Raw genomic sequence first — 26,865 nt, forward strand, 5'->3', positions numbered from 1 at the left:
AACATTGAATGACTATCGGGTGCGCGCGCAGCATGGGGTCAAACTGTTCATAGCATCCAGGCTTTATAATTTAATATAACAGGGCTGAAAAATGATGACTTACCTCAAATGAAGTGAGCACTACAAACACAAGCCTCTTTGATATTTGCATTGTTCCAGTCTGCACGTTAATTGCTTGCAGCCGCAGATGTTGTATTTTTTGTTTTTGAGATTCTGCAGGAAGACCTGGTGCGATTTTCACAGCCCACGACATAAGTAGGCATTTTTGACGATACCAAATAATACCCAACTCAATCTGCTGTAATGACTTTTCTGACCCCGACATGCGCAGTGGAAACTGCCTGTGATGTGAACCGTGAAGGGGTCTATATATACCATTTAGATAAAGGTGTCCTTAGAGGTACCAATGAGGTACAAATGCACCTTTTAGGTACAAAGGAGTTCGTTTTGAAAGAGTATTACCCTAGTGACACACTGAAAAAATTATTTACTGCCTTAAATATTTTTGTTTAATCAACAGAATTACAAGATTTCATTTTAACTTACTATTATTTATCTTGAATAGATAAATATAGTTGAAATAAGTCAACTTCATTCTATTCATGTCTTGTTAAGATAAATAACACATTCCTCTGCGATTATTTTTAACCCAATGCTGAGTACATATTGGACAGAACACATTTTGGGGTAATAAATACCTATGCAGGGTTGTTTTAATGCAATGCTGGGTTGTTTTGACTCATGGTTGGGTTAACAACAACCCAGCATAGGTTTATTTATTAACCACCCAACATGTGTTCTGTCTAATATTTACCCAGCATTGGATTTAAAACAACCCAACAGAATTTAGATTGCAGTAAATAAAAATGACTTATCCGAGTTGATAAAACAAAAACAATATATTTAAAGTGCAGGTTTTGTAATTTTTTGTACGAGAGTTGTATGGTCAGCTGTGGTTTTCAACATGTGCTGTTTTAAGAGAGACAGATATACTGCTACAATTTCAGCCTATTTGTAAGAGTTGATCCTTAGCACCCTCTAGTGCATATGACACACAAACCTGTCACAGGCATTCGAGAAAAATTTAGATCCTCAAATGTTTTGTCTGTTAAATCTGTTTGTCTGTTTGTTTATGATAGAGCATTTACCCAATAATATTTCAGCCAGCAGCAGACATCATGTGTTGCGAGGGTCAAAGAAATCTGCCTAGGCCTTAAGAACGAACAGAGTGGGCGCCTTCAGCTTAAGAAAAATGGCAATGAAATCATTGCATTGACTAACAAGATTTCAAGTTGGTGTCACCAGGGCCTTCTAGCATGATGTTAGCATTTTCTTGTCATTTGATTGGATTGACCCCGAGCAGTTTCATAATACTGGAAAAAGTTCTCACATACAGCACAGCTTAACGGAGAGCCACGGAAAATGTATGCCATGACTGATTTTGAAGGCAAAAATCCTGTTGAAATCCTTGATTTGATGATGATCAGAAGTTTGGAGATCATTCCTCCCTCAACAACCACCTCCAGTGGGACCAGAACCTCTCCATTGACACATACCTCTTACTTGAGTTAATTTAGCAGGTTGGCATCACAGCTTTTGCATACTGTAAGTACCCTGCAACACAACAATTTTAGTCCATACATTCATCCATTTCCAAAGCCACTTATCAAAGGTCAGGGGAGCTTTGAACTTTAAGCCTTTCCCAGCATCTTGAATAAATAATAAGTCAATTTACACACACACACACACACACACACACACACACACACACACACACACACACACACACACACACACACACACACACACACACACACACACACACACACACACACACACACACGCACAAACACACACACACACACAAGGGCAATTTAGTGACTCAGAATTACCTCATCTGCGTGTTTTTAGACTGTGGCGGGAAACTGACATACCAGAAGGACACACATGCTAGCACAGGGATAACATGCAAACAACATATAGAAAGGATGCCAGGCTCATCTAGGCACAACTCAAGAACGTTCTTGCTGTGAGACAGCAGTGCCAACCACTGAACCACTGTGTTGCCCATTATTTTAGTCGCCATAACAAAAAAGGAAAAAAAGTTTATTTTTCATTTACTACATAACCATCATTTTAACAAATACAACCTTATTATAGAGTGTTACTTATAACTTACAATTAGCACATTGGGCATACAGTCTACACTCACCTAAAGGATTATTAGGAACACCTGTTTAATTTCTCATTAATGCAATTATCTAATCAACCAATCACATGGCAGTTGCTTTAATGCATTTAGGGGTTTGGTCCTCGTCAAGAAAATCTCCTGAACTGCAAACTGAATGTCAGAATGGGAAAGAAAGGTGATTTAAGCAATTTTGAGCGTGGCATGGTTGTTGGTGACAGATGGGCCAGTCTGAGTATTTCACAATCTGCTCAGTTACTGGGATTTTCATGCACAACCATTTCTAGGGGTTACAAAGAATGGTGTGAAAAGGAAAAAACATCCAGTATGTGGCAGTCCTGTGGACGAAAATATCTTGTTGATGCTAGAGGTCAGAGGAGAATGAGCCGACTGATTCAAGCTGATAAAAGAGCAACTTTGACTGAAATAACCACTCGTTACAACCGAGGTATGCAGCAAAGCATTTGTGAAGCCACAACGCGCACAACGTTGAGGCGGATGGGCTACAACAGCAGAAGACCCCACCGGGTCCCACTCATCTCCACTACAAATAGGAAAAAGAGGCTACAATTTGCACGAGCTCACCAAAAATGGACAGTTGAAGACTGAAAAAATGTTGCCTGGTCTGATGAGTCTCGATTTCTGTTGAGACATTCAGATGATAGAGTCAGAATTTGGCATAAACAGAATGAGAACATGAATCCATCATGTCTTGTTACCACTGTGCAGGCTGGTGGTGGTGATGTTATGGTGTGGGGGATGTTTTCTTGGCACACTTTAGGAACCTTAGTGCCAATTGGGCATTGTTTAAATGCCACGGCCTACCTGAGCATTGTTTCTGACCATGTCCATCCCTTTATGACCACCATGTACTCATCCTCTGATGGCTACTTTCAGCAGGATAATGCACCATGTCACAAAGCTTGAATCATTTCAAATTGGTTTCTTGAACATGACAATGAGTTCACTGTACTAAAATGGCCCCCACAGTCACCAGATCTCAACTCAATAGAGCATCTTTGGGATGTAGTGGAACGGGAGCTTCGTGCCCTGGATGTGCATCCCACAAATCTCCATCAACTGCAAGATGCTATCCTATCAATATGGACCAACATTTCTAAAGAATGCTTTCAGCACCTTGTTGAATCAATGCCATGTAGAATTAAGGCAGTTCTGAAGGCGAAAGGGGGTCAAACACAGTATTAGTATGGTGTTCCTAATAATCCTTTAGGTGAGTGTATGATGGCTTTGTAAAAGCAAGGCACAAAAAACATTCACTTTCTAATTACGACAAAAAATGTGGCAATTAAAGTAAATTGTAAAAAAACACATAGACAAAATGTCATACAATGGGTTTGCTATTTTTTAAGTCCGAGTGATTTGTTTATGAGGTTACAATGCCACCTTAAGGACAACTTGCAGTGGGTAAGCTGTCTTTGCAGTAAGCAACATGAGGGTATATAAATTATGACAGAATTTTCATATTTGGATGAAAAATCCATTTAAAAGAAGACAGCCCAGAATTAAGTGGGAATTACACAAAATTATTTTAAATTCAAATTTTATGCATTTCTTAGCATTATTGGGATAATTAGACTGTGACATAACAGCTTCCTAAAAATACTAATTTTGGGGTAAATCAGGAAGTCCAGCTTCATCCAGTTTTGAAATTTCCTCTTGAAAATTCATCATTCCCTATAATGCATTACAATTCCTCTTCCATAGAAAAGTCCTTCATTAAACACCCAGATGATATCCTTTATGGTTCAGCTACAAGTCAGTTGGCCGATATTCTCAGATATAAGTGGTAGCGTCCCTTTAGAACAAAAACAAAAAGTTTTTTGTCATCACCAAGCAGCATGGACATTTTTCAGTTAAAATCTAAATCCAGCTAATTAAAATTCAATACATATTGTATGTTTGTGTGTCAGTGTTTTGAATTATTTTCATACCGTACCTTTAGCAGGGCGGCAAAGCACAAGCTGTACATCTGATGGAGAGTTTCTCAATAACTGCAGCACTTGCTTTATGGTCAGATTTCACCAGACAAACAATAGTAAATATGATCACATATTACATATATTGGATGTTATGATTCAAATAGATCATTACCTGATAAGACAACCCCTTTAGTGTCTCTCCATTAATAGACAGAATGACATCCCCTTGCTGAATTTGGCCACTTTCCTCTGCAGCCTGACCTGGGAAAAGCGTCCTTATCCGGACAATAGTGCCACAGTCGAGGGAAGTGTCCAGTTCTGAGATGAATAAACTAAAGCCCAAACCGTTCAGTCTCTTCTTTAGTGTCACCTTAAAGATGTTGTCTGGGGTTAGAAGTACAGATTGAGACATAAATGGGCGGTTTCCTGGACAGGGTTTAGATTAATCCAGGACTTGGATGTTTTTTTACAAAAAACAATACTGGTGTGCGTATTGAGACAAAACAAATGTGCTGATATACATGAAGTGAAGACATGCATTTTAGTCTGCTACTAGAATAAGCCTTTTGCAATAACCTGTGTTTGCTAGCAAAGCACAATGACAAAACAGCTCACTGGTTTCATTGCACTTTCTGGAAAGTTATGCAAATGTTATTAAATGCCTTACATTTAATATAATAAATCCTGATGCACCCGTATCATTCAACATGGTAAAATGAATGATAATTTGGGGATGTGTCCAGACTCATTGTCAAATAAAGTATGACAGAGAGAAGGAATATGCCAGCTTTATGATGTTTTTTTTAACATTCAAATGCCTCATTGACATTCAATAACACACTGACGTAGAGAGTGATATGTCACTGTCAGAAAGAAATGGTCACCGGGGTGGTACCCTTTCAAAAACCTGTACCTAAATAGGACCTTTATAAAGGGTACTGCCCCATGTGACAGTTTTGTACCATCTTTTGTCATGAAATCAGAGACTTTCCAATCGAAATGCATACAAGGTATATAAATGGGGCATGAAGTTCTTTTCCGATCTGGTCATTTACTGGTATCCGTTAAAATATGTACAGTACCTTTCACCTGATCACAAAAACAATAAAAAATAAATAAACAAGAAAGCCCAGCATAATTTTATCTGTTCATTACCGTCAGACACAAAGCTGTAGTCTTTAGGCTTGATGGTGAAAGGTGTTGTCATAGTAAAGGCAGGGCAAGTGTTTTTCATCTGTGTTGTTACAGAAGCTGGAGTGTTAACAGTAAGTCTGTTCTGTGACATCGGCACTTCAGGGTCTCTGGCCCTTTCCAACACAAGGTTCACCACCTGTTAAGAGATGCTTTCATCTTTTGGAATGTTATTCTGGGATTTAAGACATTAATACTGCAAGATTTTTGTGTAAAGCTGCTTTGAAACAACATTTATGCATTTGGCAAGATGATTTTATCCAAAGCTAATTTACAGTGCATTCACCAATCAAGGTATACATTTTACCTATATTATACAGACATACAGTCTTGTTCAAAATAATAGCAGTACAATGTGACTAACCAGAATAATCAAGGTTTTTAGTATATTTTTTTATTGCTACGTGGCAAACAAGTTACCAGTAGGTTCAGTAGATTCTCAGAAAACAAACAAGACCCAGCATTCATGATATGCACGCTCTTAAGGCTGTGCGATTGGGCAATTAGTTGAATTAGTTGAAAGGGGTGTGTTCAAAAAAACAGCAGTGTGGCATTCAATCACTGAGGTCATCAATTTTGTGAAGAAACAGGTGTGAATCAGGTGGCCCCTATTTAAGGATGAAGCCAACACTTGTTGAACATGCATTTGAAAGCTGAGGAAAATGGGTCGTTCAAGACATTGTTCAGAAGAACAGCGTACTTTGATTAAAAAGTTGATTGGAGAGGGGAAAACCTATAAAGAGGTGCAAAAAATGATAGACTGTTCAGTTAAAATGATCTCCAATGCCTTAAAATGGAGAGCAAAACCAGAGAGACGTGGAAGAAAACGGAAGACAACCATCAAAATGGATAGAAGAATAACCAGAATGGCAAAGGCTCAGCCAATGATCACCTCCAGGATGATCAAAGACAGTCTGGAGTTACCTGTAAGTACTGTGACAGTTAGAAGACGTCTGTGTGAAGCTAATCTATTTTCAAGAATCCCCCGCAAAGTCCCTCTGTTAAAAAAAAGGCATGTGCAGAAGAGGTAACAATTTGCCAAAGAACACATCAACTGGCCTAAAGAGAAATGGAGGAACATTTTGTGGACTGATGAGAGTAAAATTGTTCTTTTTGGGTCCAAGGGCCACAGGCAGTTTGTGAGACGACCCCCAAACTCTGAATTCAAGCCACAGTACACAGTGAAGACAGTGAAGCATGGAGGTGCAAGCATCATGATATGGGCATGTTTCTCCTACTATGGTGTTGGGCCTATTTATCGCATACCAGGGATCATGGATCAGTTTGCATATGTTAAAATACTTGAAGAGGTCATGTTGCCCTATGCTGAAGAGGACATGCCCTTGAAATGGTTGTTTCAACAAGACAATGACCCAAAACACACTAGTAAATGGGCAAAGTCTTGGTTCCAAACCAACAAAATTAATGTTATGGAGTGGCCAGCACAATCTCTAGACCTTAATCCAATTGAGAACTTGTGGGGTGATATAAAAAAAACCAAGAAATGTGAATGAATTGTGGAATGTTGTTAAAGAATCATGGAGTGGAATAACAGCTGAGAGGTGCCACAAGTTGGTTGACTCCATGCCACACAGATGTCAAGCAGTTTTAAAAAACTGTGGTCATACAACTAAATATAAGTTTAGTGATTCACAGGATTGCTAAATCCCAGAAAAAAAAAATGTTTGTACAAAATAGTTTTGAGTTTGTACAGTCAAAGGTAGACACTGCTATTCTTTGAACACACCCCTTTCAACTAATTGCCCAATTGCACAGCCTTAAGAGCGTGCATATCATGAATGCTGGGTCTCATTTGTTTTCTGAGAATCTACTGAACCTACTGGTAACTTGTTTGCCACGTAGCAATAAAAAATATACTAAAAACCTTGATTATTCTGGTTAGTCACATTGTACTGCTATTATTTTGAACAAGACCGTACATTATGTCATAATGGCACACCGATCTACCATAATGGCACACCGATCTATACAATTACATAATGACCATAATATTCTTATGCCACAACATATTTGTTATATATTTATATTAATTTAAAATTCTAAATATGGCCAGAATTAAAATACAGTTTTGTCTCTAATGGCGCTTTTCTATTGCACACCCCACAGGTCAAGTCGTGTCAGCTCATCCTCCTTACTTTGGCTTGGTTAGCTTTTTCATTGAGCAACCTTCTGATCTCTCTGATGAAGCCAACACAGAAGTGATTTAAACTGCAATTCATTGACTGGCCACTAGAGGCTGGCTCCAAAAAGAAGTCAATCCCCATAGAACCTCATGTTAAAATGCCAGACTTTACAGCAGAAAATATGATTACAGCCTGGTACAAAAAGTGATATTGCCCTTCATGACAACTGTGAGGGGTGTGAATTTTTTGGTAACTCATTTGTTTAAATTATATTAAGCCTTAAAGTTCTGCATAATTAGGGCGTGGCTACTTGAGTGACGGGTGAACTGCCACTGCTGTCACTACCGTCGAGCTAGGCTGGCGTGGTTTCAGCAACCAGCCACCTTAGCTTCACCCACATCCCGCCTTTTAACCCTTTTTTATTTTTTCACGACTGATGCGCGGTGTCAAACTGCCAAGATGGTGATGGCAGGCTGTGCCAAATATTGGCTTCAAAAAAGCTCTTCACAAACCTATGGAATGCAGTGTTTCCCATACATTAATGTATTTCTTAGTCCGCTACAAAATCTAAATTGACCACCACAAAAAATGTTTGCACACGTTTGGATTTTTTTCACCGCTTAAAAGGAGTTTGGAAACTTACAACAAAGCACAGATGACAACAGGTTTTCTCAAGTCAGCACATGCACAACGGTAAAGCTAATCTTGCGTTTAGCATGACGCTGGTAGTGACGATTCTCTCAGACCAATCAGTGATCTACAGTGTTTTCATCTCACGTTTTAGTATGAGCTCAGCTTGCTTGGAACCTCAACCGAGGTGGTACTAAAAAGTATTAATGTACCCAGTGGAAAAGCCTCTAAAAGTGAGCTGACCCGACACGTGGGGTGCTATGCAATGGAAAAGTGCCATAAGCTGCTCAGGGAAAGTGAATAGTGCTGGTGTGTAGTTTTTGGTTGTTATCCATATTGTAATGGAGAGTCAGCTTACCTCCCCTGTTCTTGCCAAGCATTCGACAGCCTGCTGATCAGTAAATCCCTGCAGTCTGGTGCCATCTACTTCCAACAGCTTGTCCCCTACCCACACAAATATGAACATGCACTTAATACAACCATCATTTTACATCAATGTTGTCACAGTTGATTTAAATGAACCAACATTTACTTTAATTAATGTGATAAGAGTATGATGACTGAATTTCATTTCAGATTTGAGATTGTTCAGTATTATCTGTGATAATAACATACCTGGCTGTATACGTCCATCTTGTTCTGCTACTCCACCTGGTACCAGGCTCTTGATATAAATACCTCCATAGTGATGTGTATTCACACCTCCCTGTATGTTCAAATATCATGCTTTAGGGCTCAGTCACACCAAAAGCGCTTTAAACGCTTGCAAACGCAAGGCGCGACGCACTGCCTTTTTTAAAAAGAGCAGTGCAGCGCGGCTTTTCATATTGCTAAGCAACCACCGAGTCAGCTGTCTTGTCAATCAAATATTGAAGCGTGAGCGCTCTTTTGCTGTTAACTGTCATATTAGCAGAAACTTTAAAAAGAGGGCGCTTGCTCTGACCTTGTTTGAGGATAAGGGGAGCACAAACACGCAGGAGAGAGTGAGCGAGTGGAGTCCGGTTCTTCAAAGCAACTGTAAACTTTACTCACCACAACGTAAGGCCCGCCTCTCCCCTCATTCGATTGGACAATGGAAGACGCGAATGACGTCAGGCGCTCCTCCGCTCTCAGCGCTCCTTCAAAAACGCGTGCGCGGCAGGCGGCAGAAAACCGCAAGGCGCTCGGCGCGCATAAACAGCGCGCAAACGCGCCCTGCCCATAGAATATCATTCAAAAAAGGCGCCTGCAACTGCCATAAACGCTTTTGGTGTGACTGAGCCCTTATAGTTCATTTTATAAAATGATGTTGTCCTCATAGTAGGTTTTGTGTCATTGTTTAACTTTAATCTGCTGGCAGAACTTTATTAGTCATGCAGTTATTTAAAAAAATGCTGCCTTCAAAAAATTTGAAGTTTATTTGTATTAAGACTATTTATAGTTTTTTATTACTTTTACATTACACATATGTTCATTACACTTATGTTAACTCCTAAAAATTATATAAAACAGTTCACTTACAGTAATACTGATGCCCAGACTGCCCCTAGCTTTCCGAAGCTTCAGATAAAACTCTTTAGGTGTCAGGCTTGTCAGAGATGCTGACCTGGAATAATCATCCTTTTACACCAAAATAATACAATAGATATGATCATAGGCCTACTGAAATGGACAAAACTTCAGAAAAAACAATATACATAAATACTGTACCTGTGCATTAATAATGCGAACTTCAGGTACATGAAGCCTATTTATGGATTTAGGGGTCATCATAACACTGACCAGCTCATCTAAATAGTCATCCCCAGCTCGACTGTCAACCAGTATGGTACTCTGAGATTCATAGTTTCTCTCTGTCATACAACCACTGACACCATGCTTATAAAAAGCTGAAATAAATAAGTCTTTATGGATATCTCGTATGGAGCAAAATATAAAAAAGAAACTAATAGATGAATCTTGAAAGAGCTTGTGGCTGTGAGACAATAAGTTCCACCTCATTCGAGCTGTTTTGTATGATGTCAGCAGCCTCAGTGAAGGTGACACCCTCCAGACTGATCTGGTTAAGAGAGATCAGTCGACCACCTGCAGAAAATATAACACAATAAGAACTTGTGCTCACAAGTGGATTCTGAAATGATTTGTTGGAGCAAATAATGTTTTATTCATTGCTTTTTATGCCACAAGATGACAAGAAATACAGTATGAATGATTTCAAACAGATCTTAACGGGATAATTTGGCCAAAAACTATATTAAACCCATGATTTACTTACCCTCAATGCATATGTCCATAATTTATCAGACGAACACATTTTCAGTTATTTTAGAAAATGTCCTAGATCTTTCATTTTATTCAATATAAATATATGTGGTCCACCTCCTTCAAGTCCAAAAGAATGTGCCTCTGTCCTTCACAAAAGTAATCCAACCGGCTCCAGGGGAATAAATAAAGGCCTTCTGAGTTTATTCTGTACGGTTTTGTCATAGAAATATCCATATTTAAAACTGTATAAACGAGTAATGCCGCCATCTTAGTCACATCCACTAAGATATTAGTTACGACTAAGATGGTGGCATTACTAAACTAGTTATTTTTGTTTATAAATTTAAAAAAAAAGATATTTCTATGACAAAACTGCACGGATTAACCCTAGAAGGCCTTTGTTTTTTTGGACTTGAAGGAGATGGACCTTTATATTTTATAAACTGAAAGATCTAGGACATTTTCTAAAATAACTTCTAAAAAATGATGGACATGTGCATCTCAGACGGCTTGAGGGTGAGTAAATCATGGGTTTAATATCACGTTTGGCTGAACTATCCCTTTAAGGATTTACCTGGTTTGATGCGTCCATCCTGGTCAGCTGGACCACCAGGTACGATGGATGCAATAAAAATTCCAAAATCAAGTCTCCCAGCACTATCTTCTCCAACAATGACAATACCTAGTGCCAAAAATGTAGTGGAGACCTATTGTGTGATGTTATGCAACATGTATTATGTTATGCTATGTATGAGTTAGTAGAAGCCACTTACCAAGACCAATTTTGGGATCCTTTTTGAGGGAAGCATAGACTATTTCCCTCTCTGGGGATCGGGAACATGTTGGAGTATCTTTGGGAAGAGGACATTTTACAAAGTCTATGTCACACTTTATGTTGCATGTTAATGTTGTATTTATTAAATGCATTAACTAACATGAACTAACAATGACATTTTTGACAAATACAACCCTACAATGTAAAACATCTATTTTTTTAAATTGAATCAACATTTTTTAAGTGTAACCATCATAAGCAAGAGTAAATCATAAAATTATTTAACCATTTAAAGTTTTTAGCACAGGGTTTTGTGGTATCTACCATTTTCAGGGTTAAGAAATTGATTTTACAATGGGACAAGTCAATTCATACCTTTTAGGTGGGAGCACATCGAAGGGATTTCAGAGCATCGCTTCTGAGAGCTACAATAACTTGGACTGTTGATGCTAAAGGTAAAACACAAATGTTAAAACAAGTACAGACAAACTAAAAAAGGGTTGTAAAATGAGTAATGCAGTTCTGCTCACCCTGTGTGGTTTAATAAGCATCTCTGTTCTTTGATCTTTGCCTGGATTCGGGTGGCTGTGTCCTCACAGAGCTTGCTCATGGAGTCACCAGTAGTGGCATTGAGGCAACTATCTTTGAGTTTTACCTCAGACATTTTTCTGATCGTGTTGTTTTGGGCCCTGCACATGGCGGCATACTGCACAATGTTCTCCTCTAAAAAAATATTTGGCTGTCCTGGTTAGATTTAGTAACTTTCCTTCCTCCAGCATGTCCAAAATAAAGCCCCAAAATAATGGATATCATATTGTGTTGTTATCTCCAGCACATAGTGTTTGGGACAGCATTAGTCTCTGGCATGTTTTCTACCCAGTCTCATGCATGCCAATAAATTAGCATGATGTTACAGATGCTTCAGACAAGAGGTCCTCCTGGGTCCACCAGGATCCGAAAACCTGAGGTCCGACTCAGGCAGGTTTGGGTCTAAAAGTTTCATGTGTGCCTCGGACACGGGTCTAGTAAAATATTAGTGGCCTTGGGTAATTTAAAATGAATGAGTTTTTGCTGAACGGACACAAGAAAACCTGACCTATTTCGTGTGTGTACATCGAATCCTTTTCCAACACCTCCTTTGTTTGCCAAGAGCGCTGGGGCTGGCAGTAGGTTAATTTTCATTGAGACAGACCTGTCAATCAATTTTGAATGCACATTTTAGCGGTTACCTTGATGTCGTCATTAGATAACAAAGAAAAAGAAAATGGAGCAGCGGGCCAAATTATATGCAAGGCCATCAGGGTTTCTTTCTGACTGACTGGTGCGTTTATATTTGGGTACAGTTGGGTTACAAAACAACCTAATCTCACAAATTTCCGTGTCACAGTCACGAAATACCATGCTCATCCATCCGTGCCACTGTTACTCAATTGTTTTTCATGTTTTACTATCATTTCTGCGTGGGTTTGGGGTTAGAACGACTTTCTGTAACATAAAATGACATCCTAACCCAAACCAAACTCTAACCCTAACGTCAGTTGAAAATTGTTTAAAAATCCGGAAAAAATTGTATAAACCAATAGTAAAAGGAACATCCTAACCCAAACCCCAAATCTAACTCCAAACCCACGCAAAATGGTTTAAAGGCATTCTATGCAGTTTGACATTTTGTCAAACAGCGACCCCTAGAGTCGCTGGGGAAAACTTGCAACTGTCGTAATTTCGCACCCCCACTCTGTACTTACCTGTAAGGATAGTGTTGGGCGTGAATATGCAGAGATGGACTCCGAAGATAATGACCAGGTAATGTTTCACAATTTCATACAAATATTAGGCTACTGCATGTATACTAAACTACAGATGATGGTAATAGGATAATAAGAAGTTTATGCCAAGTGTAGAGTAGGCATATAATAATAAAGTAGCCTACCGCGTTTGCTGGCTTATTACGTTTTTACAAGATTGCAGCTTAATCACAAGTAAACAGTCTATAGTTTAACGTTATGTCTACTGTATAATTTAATTTGTTTTTTAATTGTAATGTAAACATTACAAAATGCATTGACAAAGTTAATTGTATACGTTGCATTATTTCATAAAATTGGCCGTTATTCGTTGGCCATAAGAAATCGAAATTAGACAAATGACTACGTACACATCACAACACAACACTTGAGTTTAGATGGCAAAAAAAAAAACCATGTAAGCGAAACGAGTGTTTGTTAGCAAGTCTGCTAAATGCTCTTATGATCGTAAGCTAGCTAGACCCTTGTTGAAGTTATTTTACTGGTCTAATTATCAACACTGGATGAATGAACAGCATAGTAAAAAAATACACACTACAAGCAAGCGCAACCACATACAACATAGACCGCAAACAAATTTACAAATAAGAGATTTACTTACTTGTCCATCAACAAGATCGCCAGATCAGCATCCCTTTTGCATCAAGTGCTGTCTATTAGCTCACGCCAACGAGTAAAAACCTGACCGAGTGGGACTCTTGTCCAGTTCCTAACTCGGTCAGATTCTCTTTTTCGCTTTCTACTCTCTTCCGAACGGGTTTTCTTAGCTGTTTCCCTCATCGAGCATCACGTCTTAAATGCGCACGTGCAGTTGTTGTTATAGGCTTGTTTGACTTCATGCAGCGCTGCAGGAACCGACAGCCGGATGACGTCAAAGTGTCGTCTCGGATCATTCTCGCGGTACTTTTACGTCATCCGACTGCCGGTTCTTGCAGCGCTGCACGAAGTCGAACAAGCCTAACGCGTGTGACGTCGTTGCCGTAAAGCAAGTCGTGATTCTCGCGAGATTTGTCAGGGGCGGTTCTCTCAAGCTTGCATTGGTGGTTTTGCTAGCGGCGTCCTCCCCGATCTTCAACAGGAGGATGATTCGCCATATTATGACTTCGTTTACCATCGAAATGACTTTGAAGCTGTTATATTAAGGTAAAATAACTGCATAGTGTGTCTTTAAAAATAGGAAAAACAATTGAGTAACCAATACATGAAACTGACATGGAAAAGAAAGTCTGTGGTATGGACACGGAAAATGCGGAGATCCGTGACAATGACACGAATAAATGAGCAAAACATTCCGCGACCACACCACGAAACCTTGTGGATCATGTTGCAAAAAAATGGCCACTGGGTCAGGTCGGACTCAGGTCTAAAAGCCGCATTTCCACTCTACACGACATTCGGACACGACTGCCGGCGTTTGCCCCCTAGTGGTAATCGTCAAGCAATGTCAGTTTAATCGTAAATCCATGCCAACATGGGAGAGAAGCTCATTTAAGTGCAAGAGCCTTCAATCTACACATATTCAGTAGTGTAATAAATAAATGAATACAAATGAATGAAACAATAAACAGCTATGCATATATGACAAAGACTGGCAATATTTTTTGAGAGAACATATTGAGACAAGATTAAAAATAATAACGTGTGCATATTAAATTAATAATTTATTAATTATCAGTAATAAATCTTTTTTAAAAGGATTCAAATTTTACTAATAAAGTAAAAAAAGATGAATAATTTTTACCTCACACAGTTTTTGATTTTAATACACTGAAATATATCACTTCCGGTCAGCATATCGCATGCGGTGTAGACGCACAAGTTACTTTTTTTTAACGGATCCAACACTCAAAAAGCAGATCCGAAAATGATTCATCCGCAGATAGTCGTCACCTCACGCAGCCCCTTTGCGACTCTCCACAGGGAATGAATGATTTCCGGTTTATCGGCCATTAGTTATCGTGTACAATGGAAAGGCGGCTTATTTTTCTCGGGTTTGTCTCAGGGTATTTCTTTAAAAAAATATATATTTATGCATGTTTGATTCGGGTCATTTTGTCTCATTGACATTTCTTTGGACCCATGAAGACCTCTGCTTCAGACACAGGTGTGTGCCCAAAACATTCCCATAGCATTAACACAATGAAGCCGGAACACTAATCACTTTAAAGTCAGTGTAAAGTGTATGTACGAGGTTGGATATGAACTAACCTGAACCAAGTCTGTGGGTGAGTTGGCGAGAGCTCATCTCCTTGTGAAACTTGTGCTGCGCAGAGCAGAGGTCGCAGAGGTATTTGGCAACTTTTGACCTTTCAGTCAGAAAAGTGAGCTTCTTTTTACTAGTCCAGCTCTCAATAACAAATCTGCATCGCTGTGATAATGAGAAGAATGGGATTAATTGTCATTATGCTCATCATTCATTTAACCATAGACTTATTCTTGTTTACTTTTAATGTCTGTCTTGCATTTGTGTTGACTCACGGCTGAGGTGATACTGGTAATCTCTCTCCAGTGGAATCTGAGGCTTGCGGTATGGGAGTTATTTATAACTTCATACACAATGACACCTTTGGCACACACTCCCAGAAGCAGCTCTCCGTTGACATGCTTCTTTTCACGAGCCACACGGTGAAACAGCACTCCATACTCCGGAAGCTGTTGAATGGTCGGTGGGGGATTTAAATCAGTGCTGTCAAGATAACTTGACAGATTATATAACTTAAGACATCTACAACTGACCAGGGGTGCGTTTCCCAAAATTTCAGCATAGTTCAATGATTCGGGTGTTTCCGAAACCTTTTAATTTCTTTTGTCTTTTCATTTGTCAAAATAGTTAAAACTCTGCTTTGAAGAGTGTATATGTGCGTACGAACTTCAGTACCCCGGGAGAACCCCGGAATGATGTAATTGCGATTGAATAAAACTTCAAAAATAAAGAGAAAAAACAGAGAACAAATAGAAGATAAAGTAGTCATTAGATGTTTGTCATTTACAGCAATTTTCTAACATTAATTCAGTCAATTAATATAAGTAGACATTATCACTCTCTGTGTTAATAAACAAACCTTGGGTGCATGTCCCAAAAGCAAATATGGAGTTTGGTAACAATGACCATAGTTAGCTAACGATGCTTTTGGGAAACATCCCCCTGGTTTAAACGATGGATGGGCAACAGGAAGCCACTTTTCCATTGTGTGGTACGACGCCATTGGGCACCACATTGCCCAGCTTGCTTAACTCAGGCCTAGTCCACACGGACACGGGTATATTTATAACTGGAGTTTTCCCTAAAAAAAATCCCGTCTACACATGCTCGGTTTAAATTAAATATCCATCCACACGATGAAGCAAAAGCACGCTATCAAGCGCTGTTAAGAGCATGCCACACCAGCAGGCGGGGATATAACCCAAATCGTGTTCCGCAATATAGTGAGATAACTGAGCATCTATCTGTATACATGTTAGAAGCCCTGTTGGCACAGTTATTATTAGCAAGATACGTCCGCCATTGCACAGAATCATCAACAAAGCAGTCGCGGCCCACAATCTTGACGTCAAACACAGTGGATAACGGCGCACACTCTGACGTCGCAAGGCAAAACCCCCGGTTTTACTCTCTACACGACACCACTGTAACCGGGGTTTCTTAAAAAGCTCACCCTGGCCGGGGTTTTGAAATATGCTCGGTTTCAGTGCCCTGATACTGCGGTTTCGTGTGGACGAACGGCCGAACCGTGTGAAAAAACTCATGGTTATAAAAATACCCGTGTCCGTGTGGACAAGGCCTTAGGCTTGATTTGCTTTTCCTTTGCACTTAATAGTGGCGCTACAGAGTGGGTGGGATTATAGAGCTGTAACCCAGTCTCAAGAAATGACGTACTTATAGTCGCATACATTTTTAATTCTTTTTCGTGATACTGTCACGAATTTCTGTGTTTTTTCTTGACTGTATCACGAATTTCTGTTTATGTGTCATTGTCACATATTGGTTACTCAACTGCTTTTTCCTATTTTTAAACCATTATCGCTTCAGTTTAGGGTTATATTTGGTGTTTACGTTAGTATGTCACTTTAAGTACTGGTTTGTACAATTTTTTCTGTGAATTTTTTTCTATTTTCATAATTTTAAACAATTGTCGCCTGGCATTAGGGTTAGAGTTGGGTTTGGGTAAGGATGTAATTTTATGTAAATCTAATCCTAAACCAAAGTGACAATGGTAAGAAAATAGGACAAAACAGTTGAGCAACCAATACATGACAATGACACTCAAACAGAAATTCGTGATACAGCCACGAAAAAAACACGGAAATCTGTGACAGTATCACGAAAAATAATCAAAAATTTATGTGACAATAGGTACGTAATTTCGTGAGACTGGGCTGAGAGTTATTGCTACAGTTGCGCCGCCTCTACTGCTGTGACATCATTGTAAACGCAATACATACAAACACACAACACAGGAGCAATGGAGCATGTTGGTGGCATGGTGTTCTTGATTCTCAGCATGTGAATGTTTTTCACCTGAAGTTTTTTTTAACTTGAACAACAAAACATAGATGACAACACTTGGTTTGCTTGACGGGCAGCAAGGGTAAGCTAATCTTGCATTTAGCAATGACGCTGGTAGTGACGATTCTTTTTTGACCAGTGATCTGCCAACCCTATATCACGAAATTACGTGACTATTTCACGCATGGACCAGCGTGAAAATGTCACGCTTTGCCGCGTTTGAGCGTGAGCATGTGACGCTTTTCTGTTTGTGTCGCTGTCACGTATTGGTTACTCAACTTTTTTGTCCTATTTTCAAACCATTGTCGCTTCGGTTTAGGGTTAGATTTGGTGATTGTGTTATATGTCACTTTAAGTATTTGTCACTTTAAGTATTGGTTTATAAAAAAAAAGATACAAGACTTATTCTTTTATATTTTCTAAACTTTAACCAATTGTCACCTGACGTTGGGGTTAGAGTTTGTTTAGGTAAGGATGTCATTTTATGTAAATCTAACCCTAAACCGAAGCGACAATGTTAAGAAATTAGGACAAAAAAGTCGAGTAACCAATACGTGACAGTGACACAAACAGAAAAGCGTGACATGCTCACGCTCAAACGTGGCAAAGCATGACATTTTAACGCTGGTCCATGCGTGAAATAGTCACGTAATTTCGTGATACCTGCAGTGTAAATAGCAGTACCAAGCAGTCCTTATATAAGAACAAACATGACAAACCTTAAGAAACTCAAGCTCTGACTCCTCAACAGCCATGTCTGCATTTTTTGCATGTAATTGTAGTAATTTCTCTTTAAGGCAAGGCATTGCCATTTTCTGTAACACACTCTTGGAAACATAATGCTCAGGCTGAAAGTAGTTCTTCCCATAAACCTGCAAAAAAGAGCTTTTGATCATGGTAAAAAAAACACTTACAAACAGAGTGTTTATCCAAAAAAAATGTTGCACACAAAATATTATTACATAACCACTGAGTGATTGCTTAATATAAATATGACATGATATGTTTTCTTAATGCCTTCTGCAGGTGTGACACTGTTATTTATAAGCATTTATTTATATCTTCTCTCACTATGTCATTATATTTTTGGCACCATTTAATGTGATATCATATACACAGATGGAGACTACAACCTTGACAATAAACACAAGAATTCAATCAAATGAAGTCTAATCTACCTCAGGTAAACTGTCCCCACACTCAGCCTGAAGAGCTAAGGCACCAAGAAACAAGCAAGTCTCTTTATTACAGGGCAACCTGTCCTCCAAAAGGTCCCGTCTCAGCTGAAGATAGTACTGGTGACGGGTCAGCTGGTGTCTGACGCAGTGAACATAATGAAGGAAAACGTTGGGCCACGGTAACAAAAACACCACAAAGTGAGTCAGAAAAGACTTACAGAAGAAGAGAGATGTCGTTCACAAACAATTTGATTCGAAAATAAAGTGTAAATGTAGCAGTGGGCACTTTTTTCCAGCAGTCTGGGGCAACTTTTGAAATTTTGGTTTCATTGTTAATGAAGAAAAATTCATCACCTAAAAATGAAAAAAAAAAGAATATATATATATATATATAAATAAATAAATAAACATCAATTGTTTTTCTTGCATTATAACAGTATAATGTGCATTAACAATCAAAATTAAATGAACTATGAATATTTCATAAAATATACCATAACAATTATAAAAATATACAATACATGCAAGTTACCATCACTGTATGCGAGGCCAAAGTAAAAATGTTCCACAAGATTTGAATGAGCGATGATCATATCAAAGATGTCCCCTGCTCTCGACTTCACATCACACCTGACTACAATGTTCAGTCCATTTGGCATTAAAACTCTTAAGTCCCTTTGGTTTGAAATGAACCTTCCTTTGTTTGACTACTCAGAGAGAGAGAGAGATATTATGTAACAAATAATTTGGTTCAGAGTCACTACATCTGCTTTTATAGAAAATAAACTGACCACTAAAGAATTAGGCAGCTCTAGCATGACAAGAGGTTCATCCAACTTTCTGATGAATTCTGGGCCCATATCCTGTAAAAAATTTCAACAATTTGTCAAATGACAAAATAGGTTATAAGCCGTAAAAAAGAGGGAGGGATATTACCTTTATTTTTGTTTCATTAAAGCTAAATGCAGAGTCAAACATTTGATTGGGCCTTGAGTTGAACAGTCTTCTTCTGAGATAAGGACTTTGAGTCAGCCATATGCTGTTTTGGCTTCTCTGATGTGAATTATGACAGCTTCTAGAAGAGCAAAGCTGTGAGTTTGGATGTAAAATAAAAAGCTTTCTTCCAAACACAAAAATGTTGGGTTGTTTAAACCCGTGGTCAAATATGGACAAGTAGAGTGCCGCAGGGATGCCTATTGTTGTAGGCAAAACCCGGAAGCAAGTTAGCATTTTAGCACTTCCGGTTCCAACCTCCCAAAGTATGTTTTTTAATGGGATTTTTCTTAAACACCTTAAATGAGATCTTGGGGAAACATATTTACACGTTTTATTCTATGACATGATAAAAGACACCAGTAATACCCCCACTCGTGGCTTTTAAAGCTTTTACAGTACGTGTCTTTGAAAGGGTGGCACTACAGACATTGCCAGGGACTTTAAACATCATCACGTATGAATAGGGTTTCCATAAGTGCCATTTTCCCTGGACGAGTCCTGGGCAGGATTTTGGGTGCGTCTTCCGGAAGTGGTATTTGTTGACCGCATACGTCATCGAGGTTCTGACAGTTTAGTTAAAAACATAAACAACCATTGTAGTTTCATTCTTACCTTGCAATATAACTGTTGCTTTTTTGAAATAGAACCTGAAATATTAAACCTCGATGAAGCGGTGGACAAATACGACTTCCAGAAGATGCACCGGAAATCCTGGCCAGGACGAGTCCCAGGAAAATGTCACGTATGGTCACCCCTATGCATGAAGATTTTAAAAACAATGCAACATGGACACAATTCCCAACAATGATTTATTCTCAGAGTATGTCCTGCGGCACTCTATAATCAAACCTTTGCTTGTAATAATTATATTCACATTTAATATTATATATTTTTTACATTAATACTGAGTGGGGAAAGGAGATCCCTGCTGTAAAAACCAGCAGCAAACCAGCATGGACCAGCATGCGAATTATGCTGGTCTATGCTGATTTAGCTGGTGGTCACCAGCATACCAGCACCAAAACACAACATATGCTGGTATGACCAACATGGGATGCTGGTGCTAATGCTGGTTTAGCTGGTGCTAATGCTGGTTTGGTGCTGGTTTAGCTGGTGCTGATGCTGGTTTAGCTGGTGTTCACTAGCAAACAAGCACCAAAACACAACATATGCTGGTCTTGCTGGTATGCTGGTTTTTTCAGCAGGGATTTAACACAATGCAGAGCTTTAAAGAGCCCAAAGCAATAAATACACATTAAAACAAGCATGTGCCATTATAAAAAAAATCACATACGGAAAACCCAAATCTATCCAAGAATGCAATTGCACAAGTTCAATGCATATATAAGAGGATAAAAACTGTAAAGCGTCGCAGTATTATGATATCAATATAATTTCATCATGATCAGAAAAGCAGATGCTAAAATCCTGTTTTTTTAGTACTTCAGTCACAGAAGAAAAATTTGTGGCAAATGTGGATTAATTTAAGACTATACCTGCTAAAGTTTGCTTGTGGTGTTGTTCTGTTCCCTTTAAATGGCCAAACATATTTTTGACATGAAGCACCTATGGGATAAGATGATGGTTTGCAAATGTATTTAGTTAAACTCATATTTATAAAAAAAATGGGTTGTGAGAAACACACCTCGAAGTCTTTCTCTGACCATCTGTCTTTGGTCTGTGAGATGTGCAGCACGAACCTAGAAAATAAAAACCTTGACCAAAGAAGGCATGTGTGATGGATGCTTGTTAAAAGACATGAAATTATGATTAGCTATAACCATTGGTTACAAAAAGTGAGATATTTGAGGTGCACAGCTTTAATGAACATTATTGTGCTATATGAGATACTAAAATTGACATGGAAAGTAAAACTGTTACTTACTAACTACATTTTTTCTGATAGCCCTAGTTTACCCAAAAATGAAAACTCTATCATCACTTACTCACTCGCATGTTGTTACAAACCTGTATATATTCATTTGTTTTGATGAACATGAAGGAAGATATTTTGAGGAATGTTTGTAACCAAACCATTCATGAGCCCCAATCACTTTCATAGTATTCTTTTTTCATACGGTGGAAGTGAATGGGGCTCATGATTGGTTTGGTTACAAACATTCCTCTAAATATCTTCCTTCGTGTTCATCAAAACAAAGAAATTTATTCAGGTTTGTAAAAATACGAGAGTAAGTGATGACAGAATTTTCATTTTTTGGTAAACTATCCTTTTAGTGTGTAGTACATATTCCTGTAACTCGACTGGTAGAGCTTTGTGTTAGCAGCACAAATGTCATGGGTTCAATTCCCAGGAAACACACAAACTGATAAAAATATCCTTGTAATTCACTGTAAGTTGCATTAGATAAAAGCATCTACAAAATGTACTTTGAACGACCAACTCACATCTATCTGTAGTACATCTTCTGCCATCTGTTTGATGACGTTCTCTGGTCTGAATAGAAGAGCGCTCTTATGGTGTTCTTCACACATCTCTAACACTGTCAGTAAGTTTACTCGCTTATGCGGCAAGTCTTCACACATGCTCAGTAAAAGGCTGTTCAGGTGGTCACTGAGCTGGACAGGCTAGAAATGAATTAAACAATAACATATGGCGACTTTACATCACTGACAAGCTGAAAAAAGGAAATGATTAGAATGTATTGTGAACTTGACCAAAAATAAACGCACCTGATTTTGTGGAAGTAGATAATCCACTGTCCAATACAACGTCATACCTAAAGAGTAAACCACCATCTAAATTTAGAGCAAACAAATGTGTTAGTAAAATCACGTGTAAAGCAGCTCGACTACACCTACACTGTAAAGCTCACCTTTACACTCATCACCCCTTAACCTTCAAGTCAACAGAGGAAGGTCTACCTGAAAAACATCTCCAATAATTTCACATAATCTTACTTTCTCTGTGGCCTGCATCTTGGGGTAAGCGCTGCTCTGAGATATTTCTGGGGAGGTGAATGAGGCCAGATCCTCAGAACGGCTGCAGGTCTTGAAGGCGATCCTGCCGCTTGTCGAGAGGAGTGTGGAACAGGGGCTGATGACACAGCACATGTTACCAGGATCTTTATAAAGGGAAATCAACAAGATGGTAACATGATTAGGCCTTTCAAAGCTTTGGGGTGACTGGAGGGTACTAAAGAAAACATGTCAAAAGAGGATCTCTACTTTTGCTGGAGATGTCTATCAAAGCTTTTGCTGAAACTTGGAGGAGAGCCCAGACTTCATCTTCCTCCAGAGATGCTCCTCGTGACTCCAGTACCTCGCCCAGGGTTACAAATATGCTCATTCTGCCAGCCACAATACACATAAGCAGATCATACTGTAGGTAGAATGTCATGTATCTCTAAAAATACAATTGCATAAGATAATTGCATATTTACATTAAATGGGTCGTGGTGGGTGACTCAGTGACTTAGTGGGTAGCAAGAACAGCTGAAAGGTCTCTGGTTCGAGCCTTAAGTGAGTTAATAGGCCTTTCTCTGTGGAGTTAGCATGTTCTCCCTGTGTCAGCGTAGGTTTGCTCCAAGTTCTTTGGTTTCCTTCCACAGTCCAAAAAACATGCATGTTAGGTGAACAGAAGATGCCACATGATGCCACTAACGTACACAGATCTGGTAGCTGTGTTGAAAAAGTTGATAAAGTCAACTTGTTTTCAACCACCCTGTAAAAGACACCTTAAAGCTTTTAAAAGTCATGAGTGAGGGTATTACTTGTGTGTTTTATGTCGTAGAATAAAACATAAAAAATTAATGGGCTGATGTTGGGACTACATGTTGGGACTACAGACTTCAAACGTCATCATGCATGAAGATCTCAAAAACAATACAAAATGGGCATGATACCCAACAAAGATTCATCCACAAAGTATTTCCTTATCAGGGAACACGTTTTTAAATGTGTTTGATGAAGTTTTAATGAGTTGTCAGAAGTTTGGTGGTGATGACGCTGATGCTGAGAAGCCGAAGTGTAGTTCACTTGGTTGGCTTTTCATTTCTAATAAGCGCATTTAGACTTCAAATTTCATAAAAGTTGTGTTCATCTGTGTAGATTATCTTGTTGGAAAAAAATGTGTCAGTGTCATAAACTTCAGTTAAACACAAAGCTTATATTTTGCAATAATCCAAAAAGTATGGGGAAATGAATGGTCTTTTTGGCGAGGGGAACCAGTCGCTTACTTCTGTGTTGGCCTACAAAAACACTTCATCCCTGCAGCACAGTATTTTAACTTTTTTTACTATAAGCAACACGAGCGACAGTGCCATTGGTAACAGGAAGTGGGTGTGTCCAGGGCTACGAATCAAATTTAAGAACAGTTCATGCAAATTACTTACTATAGACTATATGACGTTTTTTTAGGTAAAATCAATGCTAGTGAACCAAAGAGAACAGTACTAAATAATAAAATAAGCCAGTTCATGATCCTATTAATGAGGTGGCAAACATTTGGCTTTATCAAGACTAAAATGAATGAAATGTATTACTGACTTATAAATTAATTATCCCCATTGGATAGATATGGAAAATTATGCCGATATGATTTGCCGCTTGTGCACAGCAGCTTGCATGTTTATAGTGATTATGTTTGCTAGGGGTGTACTACTTGATTGTGAAATGTATTCACATCCAGCTTTTACAGAGAGATTTTACAATCATGTAAGTGTAACAGTGTATATTATATGGCTGGATGCTCCTGCACTGTAAAAAACACTTTGCTGTCCCAAAATTCCCTGCCGAATCAACTCGGACCCACAAGTCATTCCAACTCACTATTATTTATCTTGACTAGAGATGAGTTGTTATAACTACAGGTGAGTTGTTATAACTTATAAAATTAAGTTGACTTTTCTCAACTATATTTTATAAGTTTGTGACAACTCATCTCTGTTGACATGACTTGTAAATCTGAGCTGATTCAACAAAACACTTCAAGGCAGCAAAGTATTTTTCACAGTGTGGCTTAACAATGCGACAAACCTTCATCTTCAACTTAACATATTGCATATATTTCTATCACATTAAGTTGTTTGTCATCACAGAAGTTTATTTTTTGAATGCGTTTTAGCTTAAACGATCACTTACTCTTGTTAGCTGACGAGCCTCTGTAGCGTACCTTTAATAATAAAAAGTGTTTAATTACTACAGACTGGGCATTGTTTCATAATTTCTGAACCACAAAACCAGTTGGGTCCGTTTTTTAGAATTGAGATTTATAAATAAGCTTTCCATTGATGTATGGTTTGTTAGGACAGTACAATATTTGGCAGACATACAACTATTTAAATATCTGGAATATGAGGGTGCAGAAAAAAATATTGAGAAATGACAGAAATTACATTAAAGTTGTCCAAATGACATCCTTAGCACTGCATCCAATTACACAATAATTTGTTGATATTTTAACAAAATATCTTAATGGAACATGATCTTTACTTAATACCCTAATGATTTTTGGCATAAAAGAAAAATCAATCATTTTGACCGATACAACATATTGTTGGCTATTGCTACATATAAACCCTTGTGACTTATGACTGGTTTTGTGGTCCATGGTCACAACTAATTATTCTTAGAAAAAAAACTCTGGAATTGGCTAAAATGAGTTGCATTATTGGCATATCGGCAAAAATCTAATACATCTCTAATATTACTTCTATTACATTTGCATACAAACAAGTTATAGCCAGCAACAAAAGTACAGAGTCTAGTTTACACCACTGTAATTATCACAGGAGTTAAATAATAGAGACACAGCACTTCAGACTAACAAAACACCCACCACACACATATAGTTTTTCCTCATGCCTTTGTCTTTCCAAGCACACTTGCATACTCACACATCTGAAATATTAATGAGCCAATAGGGTAGATTTCCTACCGTAAAAAAATCAAAAATAAATTTTACTGTGACTAAAATAATAGGATCACTGTTTAGAGGTATTAATGTTGTCACTTACACTGATATGTATTGTAAAATAACACTTTTCACATCAGAACTACCTGATCATTTACAACACAAAGTTTTTTTGTCTTTATTTTTTGTGTCTACTAGTTGTAAAAATTCTTCATGCAGATAAACTACCATGACTAAAGTCTTGTTTGGTATAGGGTTTGTAAAGCATCTTTACCTTGCTATGTTTGATTTCCGGATATCTTCTGCTCAGTAGAAATCCTCCAAAACATTGTGCACTTTTTCACTCACTTAAATAGTGACACCAACACTACTATAGAATTGAGCTATATTTTTCAAAGTCAGTGTTATTACATGTTCTCCACTTCCTGATATTGTAATGAAAAGTTGTCACCTCTGCGTTTGGCTCAATTAGACCTATACTTAGAACGGAGCCATAAGAATTAAATTGGATTAGAGCAAAGGTTAGACAGGTCAGTGGACGACCAATCAGTGTGGACAAACACCCACACTTCAAACCTTTACTAATCTGATTCAATAGAAGTAAAGTGTGGATTTCACTACTGCCATATTTATATTATGCATTTACTACAGGCTGTCTGGGAATTTCATGAAACTATGGATTTGAACAAGCCTATAACCAAATAGCCTATAACCACTTTTTTAAATAGCAATTAACTGCAAAGCAGTGTTCACAATCCATTTTACTGTGATAATCTGACGTAACAGGTCTTCCATTGGGAAAAGAATCTAAGGTGGTCTAGATTTAATCCAATTAAAAGTAGCTGTTACATGCCAAAAGGGCAGGTGGTTGGAAGGTAAGAGGTAAGAGGGATTTGTTACTCAGCTGAAAAAGATTGTAAAAAATAATTTTTTCATTTAAAGGTTCTGTCTGTGTGTAAATGTTAGCGGCATCTAGTGGTGAGATTGCGAAATGCAACCAACAGCACACCCCTTAATTTTAAAACACATATGGTGTTTTAAAAGGTGGATGCTGCACATTGGTGGTGGTTGAGGAGATCCCCCCATTCATATGCGCTTTGAGTACTGAGAAAAGCGCTATATAAATGTAACTAATTATTATTATTATTATTGTTATTATTATACAGGACAAACATGTCGTCATCTGAGACAACGACCGTGTGCGAAAGCTCTAAAATGCTGCCTTCAGAAGCAGCATTCCAAGACAGGAATTAGGCATCAAGGCACGTCCGAATCCAATGTTTGGTGTAGGCTACTTCCTGTCTCCTGAGATACCTTCATCATCTTGTCCCACAATTCTATGCGAGGGCTTGCGTGGGGAAAGTGATGGTCGAACCTGGTCGAAAAAAATAAACG

The 26,865-nt window shown here is 38.4% G+C and overlaps 1 protein-coding gene across 1 annotated transcript; it reads right to left on the bottom strand.

Moving 5' to 3' along the window:
- Positions 1 to 2,046: 2,046 nt before the first annotated feature.
- Positions 2,047 to 23,253, bottom strand: frmpd2 (FERM and PDZ domain containing 2). Its single transcript, XM_073866572.1, has 28 exons — positions 23,000 to 23,253; positions 22,785 to 22,906; positions 22,518 to 22,681; positions 22,290 to 22,355; positions 22,005 to 22,184; positions 21,244 to 21,298; positions 21,095 to 21,164; positions 19,539 to 19,677; positions 19,394 to 19,465; positions 19,135 to 19,309; positions 18,821 to 18,956; positions 18,603 to 18,741; positions 18,145 to 18,296; positions 15,396 to 15,582; positions 15,126 to 15,285; positions 11,643 to 11,835; positions 11,488 to 11,561; positions 11,111 to 11,188; positions 10,912 to 11,019; positions 10,034 to 10,157; positions 9,783 to 9,954; positions 9,594 to 9,692; positions 8,709 to 8,799; positions 8,452 to 8,537; positions 5,284 to 5,458; positions 4,301 to 4,512; positions 4,146 to 4,212; positions 2,047 to 4,004 (listed from the first exon to the last, which is right to left on the bottom strand). The coding sequence occupies exons 2-28, from the start codon at positions 22,903 to 22,905 to the stop codon at positions 3,955 to 3,957; spliced, it is 3,345 nt and encodes a 1,114-aa protein (XP_073722673.1). The 5' UTR covers position 22,906; positions 23,000 to 23,253; the 3' UTR covers positions 2,047 to 3,954.
- Between the last annotated feature and the right edge of the window lie 3,612 nt (positions 23,254 to 26,865).

Source organism: Misgurnus anguillicaudatus, chromosome 4, assembly GCF_027580225.2.
Source record: "Misgurnus anguillicaudatus chromosome 4, ASM2758022v2, whole genome shotgun sequence".
Lineage (NCBI taxonomy): Eukaryota > Metazoa > Chordata > Actinopteri > Cypriniformes > Cobitidae > Misgurnus > Misgurnus anguillicaudatus.